This window comes from Camelus ferus, chromosome 16 (assembly GCF_009834535.1).
Source record: "Camelus ferus isolate YT-003-E chromosome 16, BCGSAC_Cfer_1.0, whole genome shotgun sequence".
Lineage (NCBI taxonomy): Eukaryota > Metazoa > Chordata > Mammalia > Artiodactyla > Camelidae > Camelus > Camelus ferus.
The window spans coordinates 4,068,155-4,080,606 of NC_045711.1; the positions used below are offsets into that span (position 1 = coordinate 4,068,155).

Sequence of the window (12,452 nt, forward strand, 5' to 3'; positions counted from 1 at the left end):
TCTGCCTCTTGCTAGCTGTGTCACCTTGGGCAAGTTACTCAACCTCTCTGTGCCTCGATTCTTCATTCATAAAATAATATACCTACATCCTAGGGTTGTCATGAGGATTCAATGAGTTAATATGTGCAGGACACTTAAAATACTGCCTGCTCACCACACACAAAATACTGCCTGATAGTAAATGCTAGATATAATTATTAGCTGTTAACTATTTTCACATATTTTGTGTGAATGGATGTAAATGTGATATATGTATAGCTGTCTTTTTTTTTTCTTATTTGAGCTTATAGTATACAGAGAGCCTAACTTGCTTTCCATGTCAGCACATATAGTGTTATCTTATGACGATGATTTAAAATCGACTTTCCTTTGATAAATTTTATAGTTAACCTCATCTGAGACTGGAGAGTCCATGCAGTGGCACTGCTCTAGGATTGGGGTTTTCTTTGGTTGATGGAGTTACATCCTTCAGAGTCCAGATTTGTGTCCTCTATTCAGGCCGTTCGGTTTGTGGAAAGTTTAGATATTCATTTTTTAAATCCACACCAGGGCGCATTATCCACTTGTTTGGAGAAGTCAGTGTACTAATTCCTAGGCTGCTTGAAGAATTTGTAGGTAAATTGTTGCTCTTAGATCCCCCTGAAGCAGGGCAGAAGGAAACCTGGCATCACTGTGTTTAAAAGGTACATTTTTACGTCACGTGTTAGGGTAAAGAGGTCATCTCACATCTCAGCCTCGTAAGACTTGTGCTGCTCTCAATTGTTGTGGTTTCTGGGAGTTCTGTTAGAAACAAAGCAGGAGGACCTTTTGATCTCTTGTTCCTCAGATGGGGGCCCTGGGTGGTCACGAAGAGGTGCTGGCCGTTGCAAGTGTTTTCCCTGAGATCCAAGTCCAGGATCCTACATTTTACAGAATCTGCGGCGGTATCCATTAGACCGGTCTTTCCGAGGAAAGGGAAGGGAGCAAGAATGGTGGTGTCGGCCAGATGAGCTCGCCAGTCTAGTGGATGCCAGGTCTCCCACAAAGCAGATACCCCATGTAGTTCACATCTGGTACTGAAGAGGCTGGAGTGTTGCCACGCCCCAAAATGACACTGACCTTGGCCGTGCTGTTGGGGTAATTGGACTTTCAGGATGAACTCCCTGAACAATCTCACCACTGTGGCTGGCACAAACAGGCTTTTCTTCAGCAGCAGACGTTCATGTCTTCTCGCTCCAACTTTTTTTTCTTGAACAAACATATGTATTGTCGCCAATGCAAGGAAAATCCCACTCATCATTTTGTTCTGAGTTGTTTCTGTCCTGGAACAATAGTCTAGTGTACCCGGGGCCCTTGGAAATCTGGTTTCCATGCCCGGGTCTAGTTTTGTGACTCTCCTTGCAAGACCCTAAGGCCAGGAAGCCATTGGTATTACTGAAGGCCTCCTGCCGCCATCCGTGACATCAGTGGCTTTGCATCTGATTCGATTCTTTTTCCAGGGCCAGAGAGGGAGCTTTTAGCAACAGCTCCAGGGCGGGCACTGGTTATACTGGAGAAGATCCTCCAAATCAAAGGGCTGTCTCAGTACCGATCTTTCCCCGCACAAGGTGGCCTCTTCATTACTTAAAAGAACAAAACCAAGGACGTGTCTTCTCCTTTGAGCTTCCATGTTACTCAGAAGGAATGCGTTTCCAAGCAGTGCAGACTAGCAAATCAGCACCTTCCGAGCTCGGGTACCAGGTCAGGCTCTCCACATCTTCCATCCCGCTGGGCTCCTTAAAATCCTGCGAAGTTTTAAAGCGCAGACTCACGGAGAAACCTACCCTGTGTTAGGCATAGAGGACATACGGATGACCAAACCACACAGGCTTTGTGCTCACGGAAGTGGCCGCCAAGTGAGAGAGGGGAATGCTGTCACTTCCACAGAAGAGGAAACCGAGGTTCAAAGAATCAGTAGTTCCTCAGGGCCACACAGCACTGAAGGGTGGAGCCACAATTCAGACGCAGTCCAAAGTGTCCTCCTTCCACTGGGCCACACTTGCCTTCCTACAGGAAGCTTCATCTGTGGTTCCACTTAAAACATGAGGAAACATCTGGAATATTCGTTTTCAACCACATTTCAGACACGGAAAGCGGAGCCTGAGGAATAGCCCAGTTGGCTCCTCGCTGAGAGTGGGTTAGAGGAGAAAAGAACTGCTGATCTCGAGCATTCTGTTACCAGAATAACCCCCCAGGAGAGGCCCGGCTGAACTGGGATCTGTGTGGGCCAGACAGCGTAGGGGATTTATTTCCAGAGCTGGAGGACGGGCCTGGGATCCTGGTCCAGCTCCGCATCCTCCCTCGAGCCCCGCTTGCCGAGGAGGCGCGGCCTCTGGAGGAGGCCTTTCCGGCTGGGCTGGGGCAGAGCGCGGCGGTGCCGAGGCAGTTAACGATTAAACAAGAAGCAGCCTTTGGCTCCCAACCTAATGGTTTGGGTTCCAGGGCGCAGGATAAAAATATACAACTGGAAAGGCAAGCTCCCAATTAAGTGGAAGAGCTCGAGCAAGAGATGTTTCAGTTCAGCGTCGCCAGTGACCACACGCGGGCCCGCTGTCTCCTCAGACGGCCCCGCGCTCCCCGCCCCATACTTAGCGTTGGCTCCAGGATTTTGTGGGGGACGTCAGCTGGAGCACACAGGCTTTTTCTCTTTCCCATTCAAAGAAGAACTTGCTTGCCTTCAGCCCGGCGATTTATCTTCTTGGGCGTCTTGGAGGAATAGGATGTCAGAAGTCACCGGGCCCTTCGAGACCGTCTGGTCTGATCCAGCCCCCGGGTTGAATGCTGTGGAAACTGAGGTCCAGACAGGGGAAGTGACTTGAGCAAAATCTCTGTGTCAGCTCAGTGAGTGGCAGGGAGAAGATGAAATTCTAGGTCCTCTGATGTCTGTATCCACACCCGCTCTCCCCCTCCACGCGAACCGAGCCAGCACCACTTGGCAACCTGCCAGCCACACTTCTTTCCTTCTGCCCCCCCAAAACATAAGTGTGCTTGGCCCTCCTCCTCTTTTACAGGAAAGGATGCTAAGGCTAGGAGGGTACACAATGCCCACAGAACTGACAAGATGCCAGCAAGGGAACCACAGAAGCCCGACTAGCAGGCCCGGCCTTCTCCATCAGACCACATTCCCTCTCTAAGAACGTGTTGTGGGAGGACCCGATTTGGCCTCCCCTGAGCTCCCAGCCTGCAACGGCCCTCCAAATGGCTCTACAGTTCCTGGCTTCCTCTTTCCACTGACTTTCCCCTCCCCACCGCTGCCCAAGACAACCGTACAACTACAGTGACTTCGAGTCTTGCCAAGACAAGCCCAATAGTTACTTTCAGACTCAAGTTCTTGCCAAGCCTGAAATAGTAATTGCCTGAAGGATTCCAAAAGGCTGGGCTTTATCTGCAGCAGAGCCTCAGTAAATCAACACACGGGTCTTATCTCTCGATTCTCTCCTCTCCACTGTGTGGTCTCCTAAATGAAAAATGTTACCTAATTGCCTAAAACAGCTGGCCTGATGTTTAATTATTTCGGCTCGCTAACCTGATGTTCGGGGCCAATAAATTGTACGCAGGGAGCGGATAAAGCTCTTCGCAGATCATGCATGTCCAGGTTGTGAGAGATGTTGATTTCAGCCACCAGAGGGAATTCCAGATTTGGATGCTATTAGCCATCTCTGCGTTTCTCCGCTGTTGGAACTCCTCTTCGCCCATCTGAGGAACCATGTGCTGAGAAAATGCCTTTAATCCTCTCCCAAACATTCCAGTGGCCTGCCCTTCTGCTCCCTGCACATCTCAGCCTGCACTCCTTGCTCTGAGGTGCAGGAGAGCACGCAGAACAGCCTCCAACATGCCCCTCGGCCTCCATGCCTGTGCCCTCACCCCAGACAGCAGACAAGCCCATGGACGTAGCACGGTGTCGCTGGTTAAGGACAGTGCCAGGGTCACAGGCCGGTGACCTCCCGCTATCCTCCCTAACCCGAGTCCCTCCAGCCTCTCCCCCAGCTGTCCCTGATGTGGGTTCTGGATTCTAACCAATAGGCTTGTCGTTCCTGACCGCCGTCTCATGCCCCTTTGCTTTTGTTCCTGCCAGTTCCTGTGACGTCCCGTCACCCGCCGGCCTCAACCTCCTCTTCCCTTCCATCTGCCAGATGCCACCTGCTCCTCCTTCAAGAGCCACCTCAAGTGGCAGCACCTTTGCACAACCCTGTCCCTTGCCCCTCGGTAAGCTCATTGGTTCCCATGGCCGGTATCTTAACTCCACCTTCATCGCCCACCCGTCTGTTACTCTATCGCTGCACTCCTTCAGGGGTAGGAAGTTATCTTTCCATCTGAGAGTCTCTGCACTTAGAATAGCATCTGATCTATAGCAGGAGCTTGTCAAATATGTGCCAAATGGGAGAGGTACTGGGAGGGGAACCTAAGATGTCATTCTTAGGGCAGCAAAGATAGGGTCACGGAGCTGCCCTTACTTAGTGTCTGATCCAAGAAATAAAGGAAGGAGGGAGGGAGGGAGAAGGAGGAAATAGATAGAAAGAAGAGGCAAATTCTTCAGAAAAGGGATCCCGGCCCTGTGAACGGCGTGGTCCTCTTCTCTTCTTAGACACCTGTTTGCTCACATGCAAGGCTGTGTGTGCTGGGCCAGGCTCCTCGGGGTAATAGACAACAATTCCTACCATTTAGCTTTATTAAATTAACAGTTTCAACTTAAATTATGTTTAGCTGGTTTCCCTAAGGAATTCCTCCTGTATTCGATCGATTGGTGTAAGAGGCGAACTCCGGCCACTGCCGGTCCTTTTGTGGAACTGTTACTGTGGAATCCAAACTGCCTTTTTCACGGCAGACCCTGATGATACCAGGAGCCTTCAGGGCTTCGTGTACAATTCTGAGACGGGTATAGCATGCGTGGAAATTGCTCTCACTGCTCTAGTTTCCTAAAACTTTCAGGTTTCCAAAGAGTAGTATCTTCTCTCTCAATTTAATGCGTGTATATATTATACCCATTGTATTATATTTAGCTCTTTTCCCCCAGGTATTTGATCGATTTGCGCATTTCATTGCCGGGCTTTTAAGAAGCCTCTGCTCCACATCTTCCTGCCACCCTCGCTAGCTCAGGACAAAGCTGATGGACCAGTGAGACAGGGAACTCTTCTCCAGAGCCCACCCAGGGATGCCATATGTAATAGGACGTCCTATAACAGTACAAAGGCAACACTGCCTAGGCTGGGTGCTTTTATTCTTGCATTCATTCATCTACAGATGGTGTTGCTTTCACTATCAGCTATTAGCCTTTCTCAAACACCTGTTCATTTGTGGGCTGGTGCAGAGAGTTAGGCCTGATGAACTAGACAGTTCCTGGTGTTTGGGCCATGGACCAGGGAGGTACCACTCCTGGCATCGTGGAGTGATGGGGACTCCAGGAGATGGCCCTGTGCGGATGTCTGGGCTGGCAGGGTAGTAGCAGCAGCAGGGGAGGCTGGCAGGGGGGCCTTGTAGCACATCGAGAATCCAGCAGGACTCTCTGGGATGGAGTGGGAGAGCGGTAGATGACAGGATACGGTGCCGTCTTGTTCCTAGACAGCTGAGGCCTATCGAGGTAGGGAGCCAATGCACAGAGATGCCTGGGGCTCGTCCTCAGGGGAAGTACAGAAGCCTCGTTGTCATTAGAGCAGAGGCACCCAGTGCCCCGGGGGGCCTGACACTAATCTCCTCCCTTCCACCCACCTGAGGGCAGACTTGAACCAAGAACCTGGTTGAGATCGGAGGGTGGGGAGGGACCAGGGAGAACGTGCCTGATTGCCCCAACCAAGACCGCTCTGCAGTCTTGACAGTCAGACCAAGTGGTGAAGGGACAGGGAGGGCAGTGTTTGAGCTTTGGGCATCCCGGGATCTGCAGGAGGCAGGGGCGGAGACCTCCTCTTCTCCAGAGCTCTGTCCCGCCCCTCTCTTCCTCCCCTACCATCCTCACACTGCAGCCCAGGCCTCTGGCTAGAAAGAACTGGAACCTGCTTTAAAAAAAAAAAAAGGGGGCCAGTTTCCCTGCTAGGTGGACTCACCCTTCCTTTAAGATACCATCTGTGGCCAGAAGTTAATGAGGGTTCTCCAGATAAATTCTGCCCTTTAGGGGGCAGGAGTAGAGATTCCAGAATTAACTGGCTTTTCTAAATTGGAACCTCCCTTCTTAGGCTCCAGGATATGCAGTGTCCAATCTCTGTTCTTCGGTGGCATGCCAACAGCAGCATTCTTCTCTCTTCCTTTTCTCTTGTTGGAGCAAAATACCCTCTTTCTTGAAGCCCATCAGGGCGGCACCATCTCCCATCTCCCTCTCCTGCTGTCATCAGCAGCCCCACTCCACTCCGCTCCCCTCAAATGGCAGACGTGGCCATTTCTAAGTGTCCTGTCGCGTTAACAAGGAATGAGCGGCCTCATAACATGTTGAACCACAAACAGACGCAAGGTTAGTTCCCACATTGCTGCCCACCTTGCGGCCAGGCGGCAGCCCCATGTGGGGTTTCTGAGCAGTGCCGCTGCTCTGAGGACGAATGCTATTTCCAGCCCGAGCTGCCCACCTGCAACTTTCTGCTAGTGTTAGCAGTTTCGTCTTCCATTATGAGAGTCCAGCTGGAGTGCCTTTGAAGTTGGTCCCACGACGTTAAATGTTAACTATAATTTCTCTTGGCCCTCGCTGGAGAGCGCATTCCTTCTGCTGGTTTGATAATAGCCATGGTTAGGCTGGCTGTGTTCTAGCTGACCACCTCGGCAATTGCTTTCCCTCCAGTAGTGACATCGAAAGCTTTGCCCTGTGCATCGCGAAACTTGGGTTGGGATCTGGCTGTGCCAGGAAACCATGTGACCTTGAGCAAGTCCGCTCTCTACCTTGATCCTCGTGGTCCTGCCCTGTGAAATAACAGGTAAGGGCTAGTGGATCTCTCAAGCCTTTCCGCCTCTGCGTCTGAGATTCCAAGGTTCAGAGGATGCGCAGCGATTCTCAGCTTCTGCCTCTGCCTCTCCTCTGGACTCCCTCCCCATAGGTCTTCTCCGTGTGCAAACCCCAGTCAGTAGCCACAATGTGGGCGTCCTAGGAATAGGTAGAGAACCCGGGGTCATTCTGCCATTTGAACTTGAAATCCTCAGAGAGCTTTTTATTTTAATAAAAAGACATAATCTTGGTGATATGACACTCCAGACATCAAAGTCTATCATATTAAGGAAACCTTAGAACTCAGATCTGCAGTCTGGCCTGATCATTTACAATTCTGCTGGGATTAGTAAGAGGAATAATTATATCTATTTATTTATTCCACTGTCAGAATGTTGATGCTAGGTTTTCATATTGTCTCCATCACTAAAGATTATAATTAAATAATAAGTCAAACGTATTGATCCTTTTCTTATAAATTTGCGTGATGTGCTGTTGGAGGCCTTTTGTTGTTACAGTAGATCACAAGATTAAAGTCAAAAGTTTGCCAGGCCAGCTAGGTCTGTTTAAGAGATCTTCTTTTTTTTCTTAATGAATCATGGATTTTTGATGGCTTGTCATTTTGACATCGACTAAAGCACTTTATTTTTCCTCTCTAGTGCAGTACTGTATCTCAGTTAGCCTTTGGTCGGGCTAAATACCTCTAATTCCATTAAAATGAAAAGTCGTGTGTATCTTTGAAGGTGGATTTTAAATGTCTTTTCGGGCATGAACTCATCATTTTCAGAAGACAGTCTATTTTTGCAATGCATTTATTATAAGAAATTTTCCATAGGAAAAAGTATATCTTTACTGTTTTTCTAGCCTTCAGTTCCATTCTTCTAGTACAGAAATAGCAAATAAACCTAATTTGTTAGGTAACTACTTTATTTCGAAGAATACGAGAAATGAAACTGGTCCCCCTAAAGCGACGGGATTCTAATAAGATGATAAGCAGGCAAGATGGGAGATTGAGAGAAAAGAGGCATTTCTGGATTAGGTGATGAGAACAGAGAGGGCAGCAAAAGCGTGTGAAGGACTGTCCGCGGGTGCAAGAGGCCAAGGATGGCGGCCGTAGGAAGAGGAAATGAGAGGCAGATGGGAAAACACAGTGTGTTTTCTGAGCTACACAGACACACCTATATCTCTGATGTTTGCTATCTAGAATCACTCTGAAGTGCTTGTTACACTAAAGCTGTCCATTGTTCAAAACCCAAGAGCCTAGATGTTTGCCAAAAGAAGGAAAAGCCAAGAAATTGTCTCTGTTGTACATAGATGCTTCTCCGTAGACACCTAGAGAAACAATTAGCAAATGAAATTTCAAAGCCCACATAATATGTTTATGACACCTGCATGGGGAAATTTCAGACGTAGTGAACTGAAAAGGGGTAAGCTGAGAAAATTGACTGGGCTCCATAAGTGCCATTTATTGATCTCTTTCTATATGCTTGGCCTTCTAGAGATCTTCAGAGTTTGTCCCTTGCAGTCTTTACATTGACAGGACGGTATTTTTCCTGTGTCACAGATGAGGACATTTGGGCTGTGACCTGCCCGTGGTCTCACAGCCAGTGACCCAGATCTTCCAAACCCGGGTTTTCCCTGCTACCGTACTATTGTCTCTAGATTTTTCCCTTATATATCTACCTCCTTCAGCGAGCCACTAGAATTTTATGACATTTTAGGAGATACATAAGATGTCAGATGTAAGATCACTTACAGGGAGCGTTTGCTGTATGTCGGTCGCTTTATAGACACAATTCTGAATCCTTCTGGCAACTCTACACAAGTGGGTATCCTCATTTTTCTGATGTAGCAAGTGAAGCCCAAAGAGGTTTAAGTAAATTGCCCCAGGTGCATGGCTAGATTTTTGGCAGAGGCAGCACTGGAACTCAGGTCCCTCTGACTGCAAAACTCAGTGTTTTCCTGTGCATCAGGCGTTGTCTTCCCAGACAGCTGCACTTCAAGCCAAAGAGACTTGGGTTCCTCACTTGTCCCTGGGACTCTCAGCCAGGGGACACTGGTGAAAGAAGGTGTTTGACTAGAAGCTCTTTTTTTCAGCCTAATTCTTTTTTTTCGTAAGTTACAAAATGTTTACCTGCTTTAGTGACAGGACCCACAGGGTATAATTAGAGTTTTTCTAATATTTGCTTTGGATGTTTCATATGTTTTCTTAATAGGCAAAGAGGATTTCTTCAATCTGCCTGAAACATGTGTAATAAGCTCTTAGGTCATAATAATAATATATCACAGGCGTATAATGCTTTGACATTTGCAAAGGGCTGTCATATACGTTATCTCAGATGACCCTTAAAGCACACAGTGATAGAGGCAAGGATTATTACTATTACGTCATTTTACAGATTTTTGGAAAAAAGAGCCTAGAGAATTTAAGATTTTTCCGTATCATACAATTAGTAAATCGTAAAGGAGAGACTAGAATTCATGTCTTCGGAACCCTTAATCCAGCTTTTTTCTTATGAGCTCTACACTCATAACTAAAAGTGTGGTATCTCCAATTCCCCTTTTTGCTTATTTGTTTGAAGTAGACGCTCAGTGTCCTTCTAACATCTAGTGCCCTGGATAGATGTGGCGTGAAATTGAATGGCCACCCTTTACTAACCCGAGGAAGGACAGAGCAGTAGCAGGAGGAGAGAGATGCTGGTTGTAACCGACTGAGAGGTGGATTCACGCCCTTCCTCCCCCGCCCGCGTGTCCCCATACCTGCCATCCTCTGGCTTCTTGGGCAGCTCATGACCTCCATTTTTGAAGAGCTTGGCTGTGGTCCTGGACCAGGAGGAAACATGGCAGCAAAAGCAGTGATGGCGAGTGAAGAGGTGATGTGAGGCTCTGGCCAGGAAGCCCTTCCTCCCGTGGGCCATCTGGAGAGCCCCGTGGGCCACTAGGCTCCCTGTGCTTTCGGGGAAGCTCGCACTGCTGCCACTTGGGTTGGCATTTGGGCCTCGTCATGAGGAATTCTTCACGCTGGAGCAAGCCCTAGAAAGAACGACCAGCAAACTTTGCTTGCGCCGCTCTAGACCATGAGAATCAGCCTGGCCTGGCGTTCCTCATTCTGGTCCACGATTTGGCCGGGAGACAAGCGAGCATAGCGTGAAGAACCGTGGGGGGCTGGATCTTAGGCCTTGCGGCCCCTGTGACCTTGGGCACCTTGTTTGATGTCTCCGGAATTCTAGCTTTGTTTCTTCATGAGTAAAACATGAATGATAGCCCCAATTTCCACTTACTTCCTCAGGTTGCAATGATAAGGCAATGATGAGGTCATGTAAAAAGGCACTTTGCTTGTTCTAGAGCCCATTCAAATGCAAGGGACTTCTGAGGGGAGGCGCTAGTCTCTGGAAGGTTGTGTTTTAGGGGAGCTGCCAAATTGAGCAGTTTATAAGAACAGAAGCAATTCTTTCCTCTCATCACTCTTGGTGAGGACCAGGGCTGCCTACCAGGGTTACACCCATCCCTCCAGGCTTCCGCCATCCCCTTAGAAGTGAGGTTGTAACTCAGCCACCATTAGGCGGGGACGTTTCTGCAGGCCCGAGGCTCAGCCAAGAACAGGGCCTCGCTGTGCCTCCCACTCTCCTTCCCCTTCTCCTCCCTCTCTCTGGCCTCTACTTAGTTTCAAACAAGTGTATTGTGTTGGTTAGCTTATTAATGAGGTTTTTCCAGCCCCTTGTTTTTCTGTCCTTGACCATAAAGAACTCCCAGTTGCTCAAAGCTGAAAATAAAATTTGGCCACAAGTAAGCTGCGAATATAGTCTTATTATTGGTGTTGATATTTTTAAGTACTCTCTTTAAAAAAAAAAAAGGGCTCTGGGAGAAAGGGAGGATTTGTCATGACATGAATATCTGTTTGAGGACTCTGGAGTGAGGACTTTGTATCTTTTCCTGAAAACAAGGCGCCTTCCTTCTTTTCAGGGAGAGTCGTGGCTATTTTGATGCCTTTTGAAAGCACCACAATTAATTTGATTGAGCTGCTAAGCGGCTGGTTTGAAAAAAAAAAAAAGAAAAGAAAAAGGATAATGGTCACATGAATTTAGCATCACATGGGGAAATTCGCTGTAACGCAGCGGTCTTTTAGACAGCTGATGACCACGGGCCAGATTGTTCATTTCACAAAAGAGAGTCTTTTAAAGATGAGAAGACTTTTGTCTAGAGCCCAAACTTCCCCAGGGGGATGGACTCATTATAACCCATTCTGATTATTTTTCCCTCTTAAATCTCACTGGTTAAATATGAGTATATGTGGCGCCCTCTGCTACAACATGAAAATAAGAAATACAGGGAGAATTTGGCCGAAGGGAGTCCTAGCCTGGGGTCCCAGTCTCCGCCCTCACACTCCCTGGAAGGCTGTGTAGACACAGGAGTGCCCCTGAACTGGCTTGGAATTTCTACGCTGTAAAATGAGGCAATGAAATGAATCCTTCCTACCTTGGAGGACTGGTTTGGAAGAGAAAATGAGCTGATAATGTAAAGCACTTAAAGAAACATCTTAGATGTTCTCAAAATTATGCACTTGAGGGTGTGCGGGGAGGTGGATTTGGGGAGGGACCAGTGACCAAGCTCCCCAGTTCCTTCCTCCATATGGCATCTCAGTCAGCAAGGTGGATCTCTGTTTCCTTAGTAGACCCCACTTCCCTCCGAGGACCCAGAGGCCATTCATCACCGCGATGTGGGATCCCCAGGAAGCCGGCGGCCCATCTGCTGTGCTCCACCGCTTATAAGCGATCCGGCAGAAGCCGGCAGCCCCGATGTTCCCTGGGCCCCCTGGTCCCCACGTGGGTTTGTTGGCTCTTTGTTTCTCCTCTTTCCCAGGATACCTGTCCCCTTCTCACGTGTGCGTTCTTCCTGGAGGAGAATGATGACTCGTTGTCAAAGCTTGGGTGGGAGGCAGGGTTCGAGCTGTTCGTGTCTGTGAGGTGTTTGGGGTCCTTCCATCACGCTCACCCTCACTTCCAGCTGGAATGCTCGGCCTTCTCCGTCTCCGGCCTCCTTCCCCCATGTTCCCCGGGCTCGCCTCTCCATGGGTCTGCTAGAGCACTTAGCACGCGGGGCACTCCGAGCCTCCCTCTTCCTGTCAGAGCACTTTTCTGTATCTCTCTGTCCCCGGTGCCTGACATGTGCTCAGCACTCAGCAAATGTTGCAATGAATGAATGAATGAGTGAATGAGAGATGAAGGGGACCTTGGAGTACTTACAGCCAGCCCCCAACTTCCTTCCTTGTATGCACTGATGAAACTGAAGCCCATGGCTCCTATGAGAATTGATCCTGCAGAGAAACCTAGGACTGAGATTAAATATATATTTATAAGAAATGCATATATTTATATGTTATATTGTGTATGCTATATGTAAATAATCTCAGTTCTACTATATCCTGACTCTGGTATATCTGTATAGATCCTGACTCAGAGTTGGCTCTGTGTTAAAAAGCAAACTGAAATAGCCCAGGAAGGAAGGCAGCACCATGTAGTAAGGCAGGAGCCGG

General features: G+C 48.4%; 1 protein-coding gene across 23 annotated transcripts in view; it reads left to right on the plus strand.

Annotated features, from left to right (window-relative positions):
- The window catches only part of BCAS3 (BCAS3 microtubule associated cell migration factor), a 483,031-nt gene that overhangs the window by 412,635 nt on the left and 57,944 nt on the right, over positions 1 to 12,452 (plus strand). Inside the window, exon 23 of one of the 23 annotated variants that reach the window (XM_032498359.1) lies at positions 4,094 to 4,224. The exons of the other annotated variants lie outside the window; for them this stretch is intronic. Within the exon in view, the coding sequence (XP_032354250.1) occupies positions 4,094 to 4,224 (131 nt within the window). The remainder of the gene's footprint in view (positions 1 to 4,093; positions 4,225 to 12,452) is intronic. 23 annotated transcript variants of the gene reach the window in all.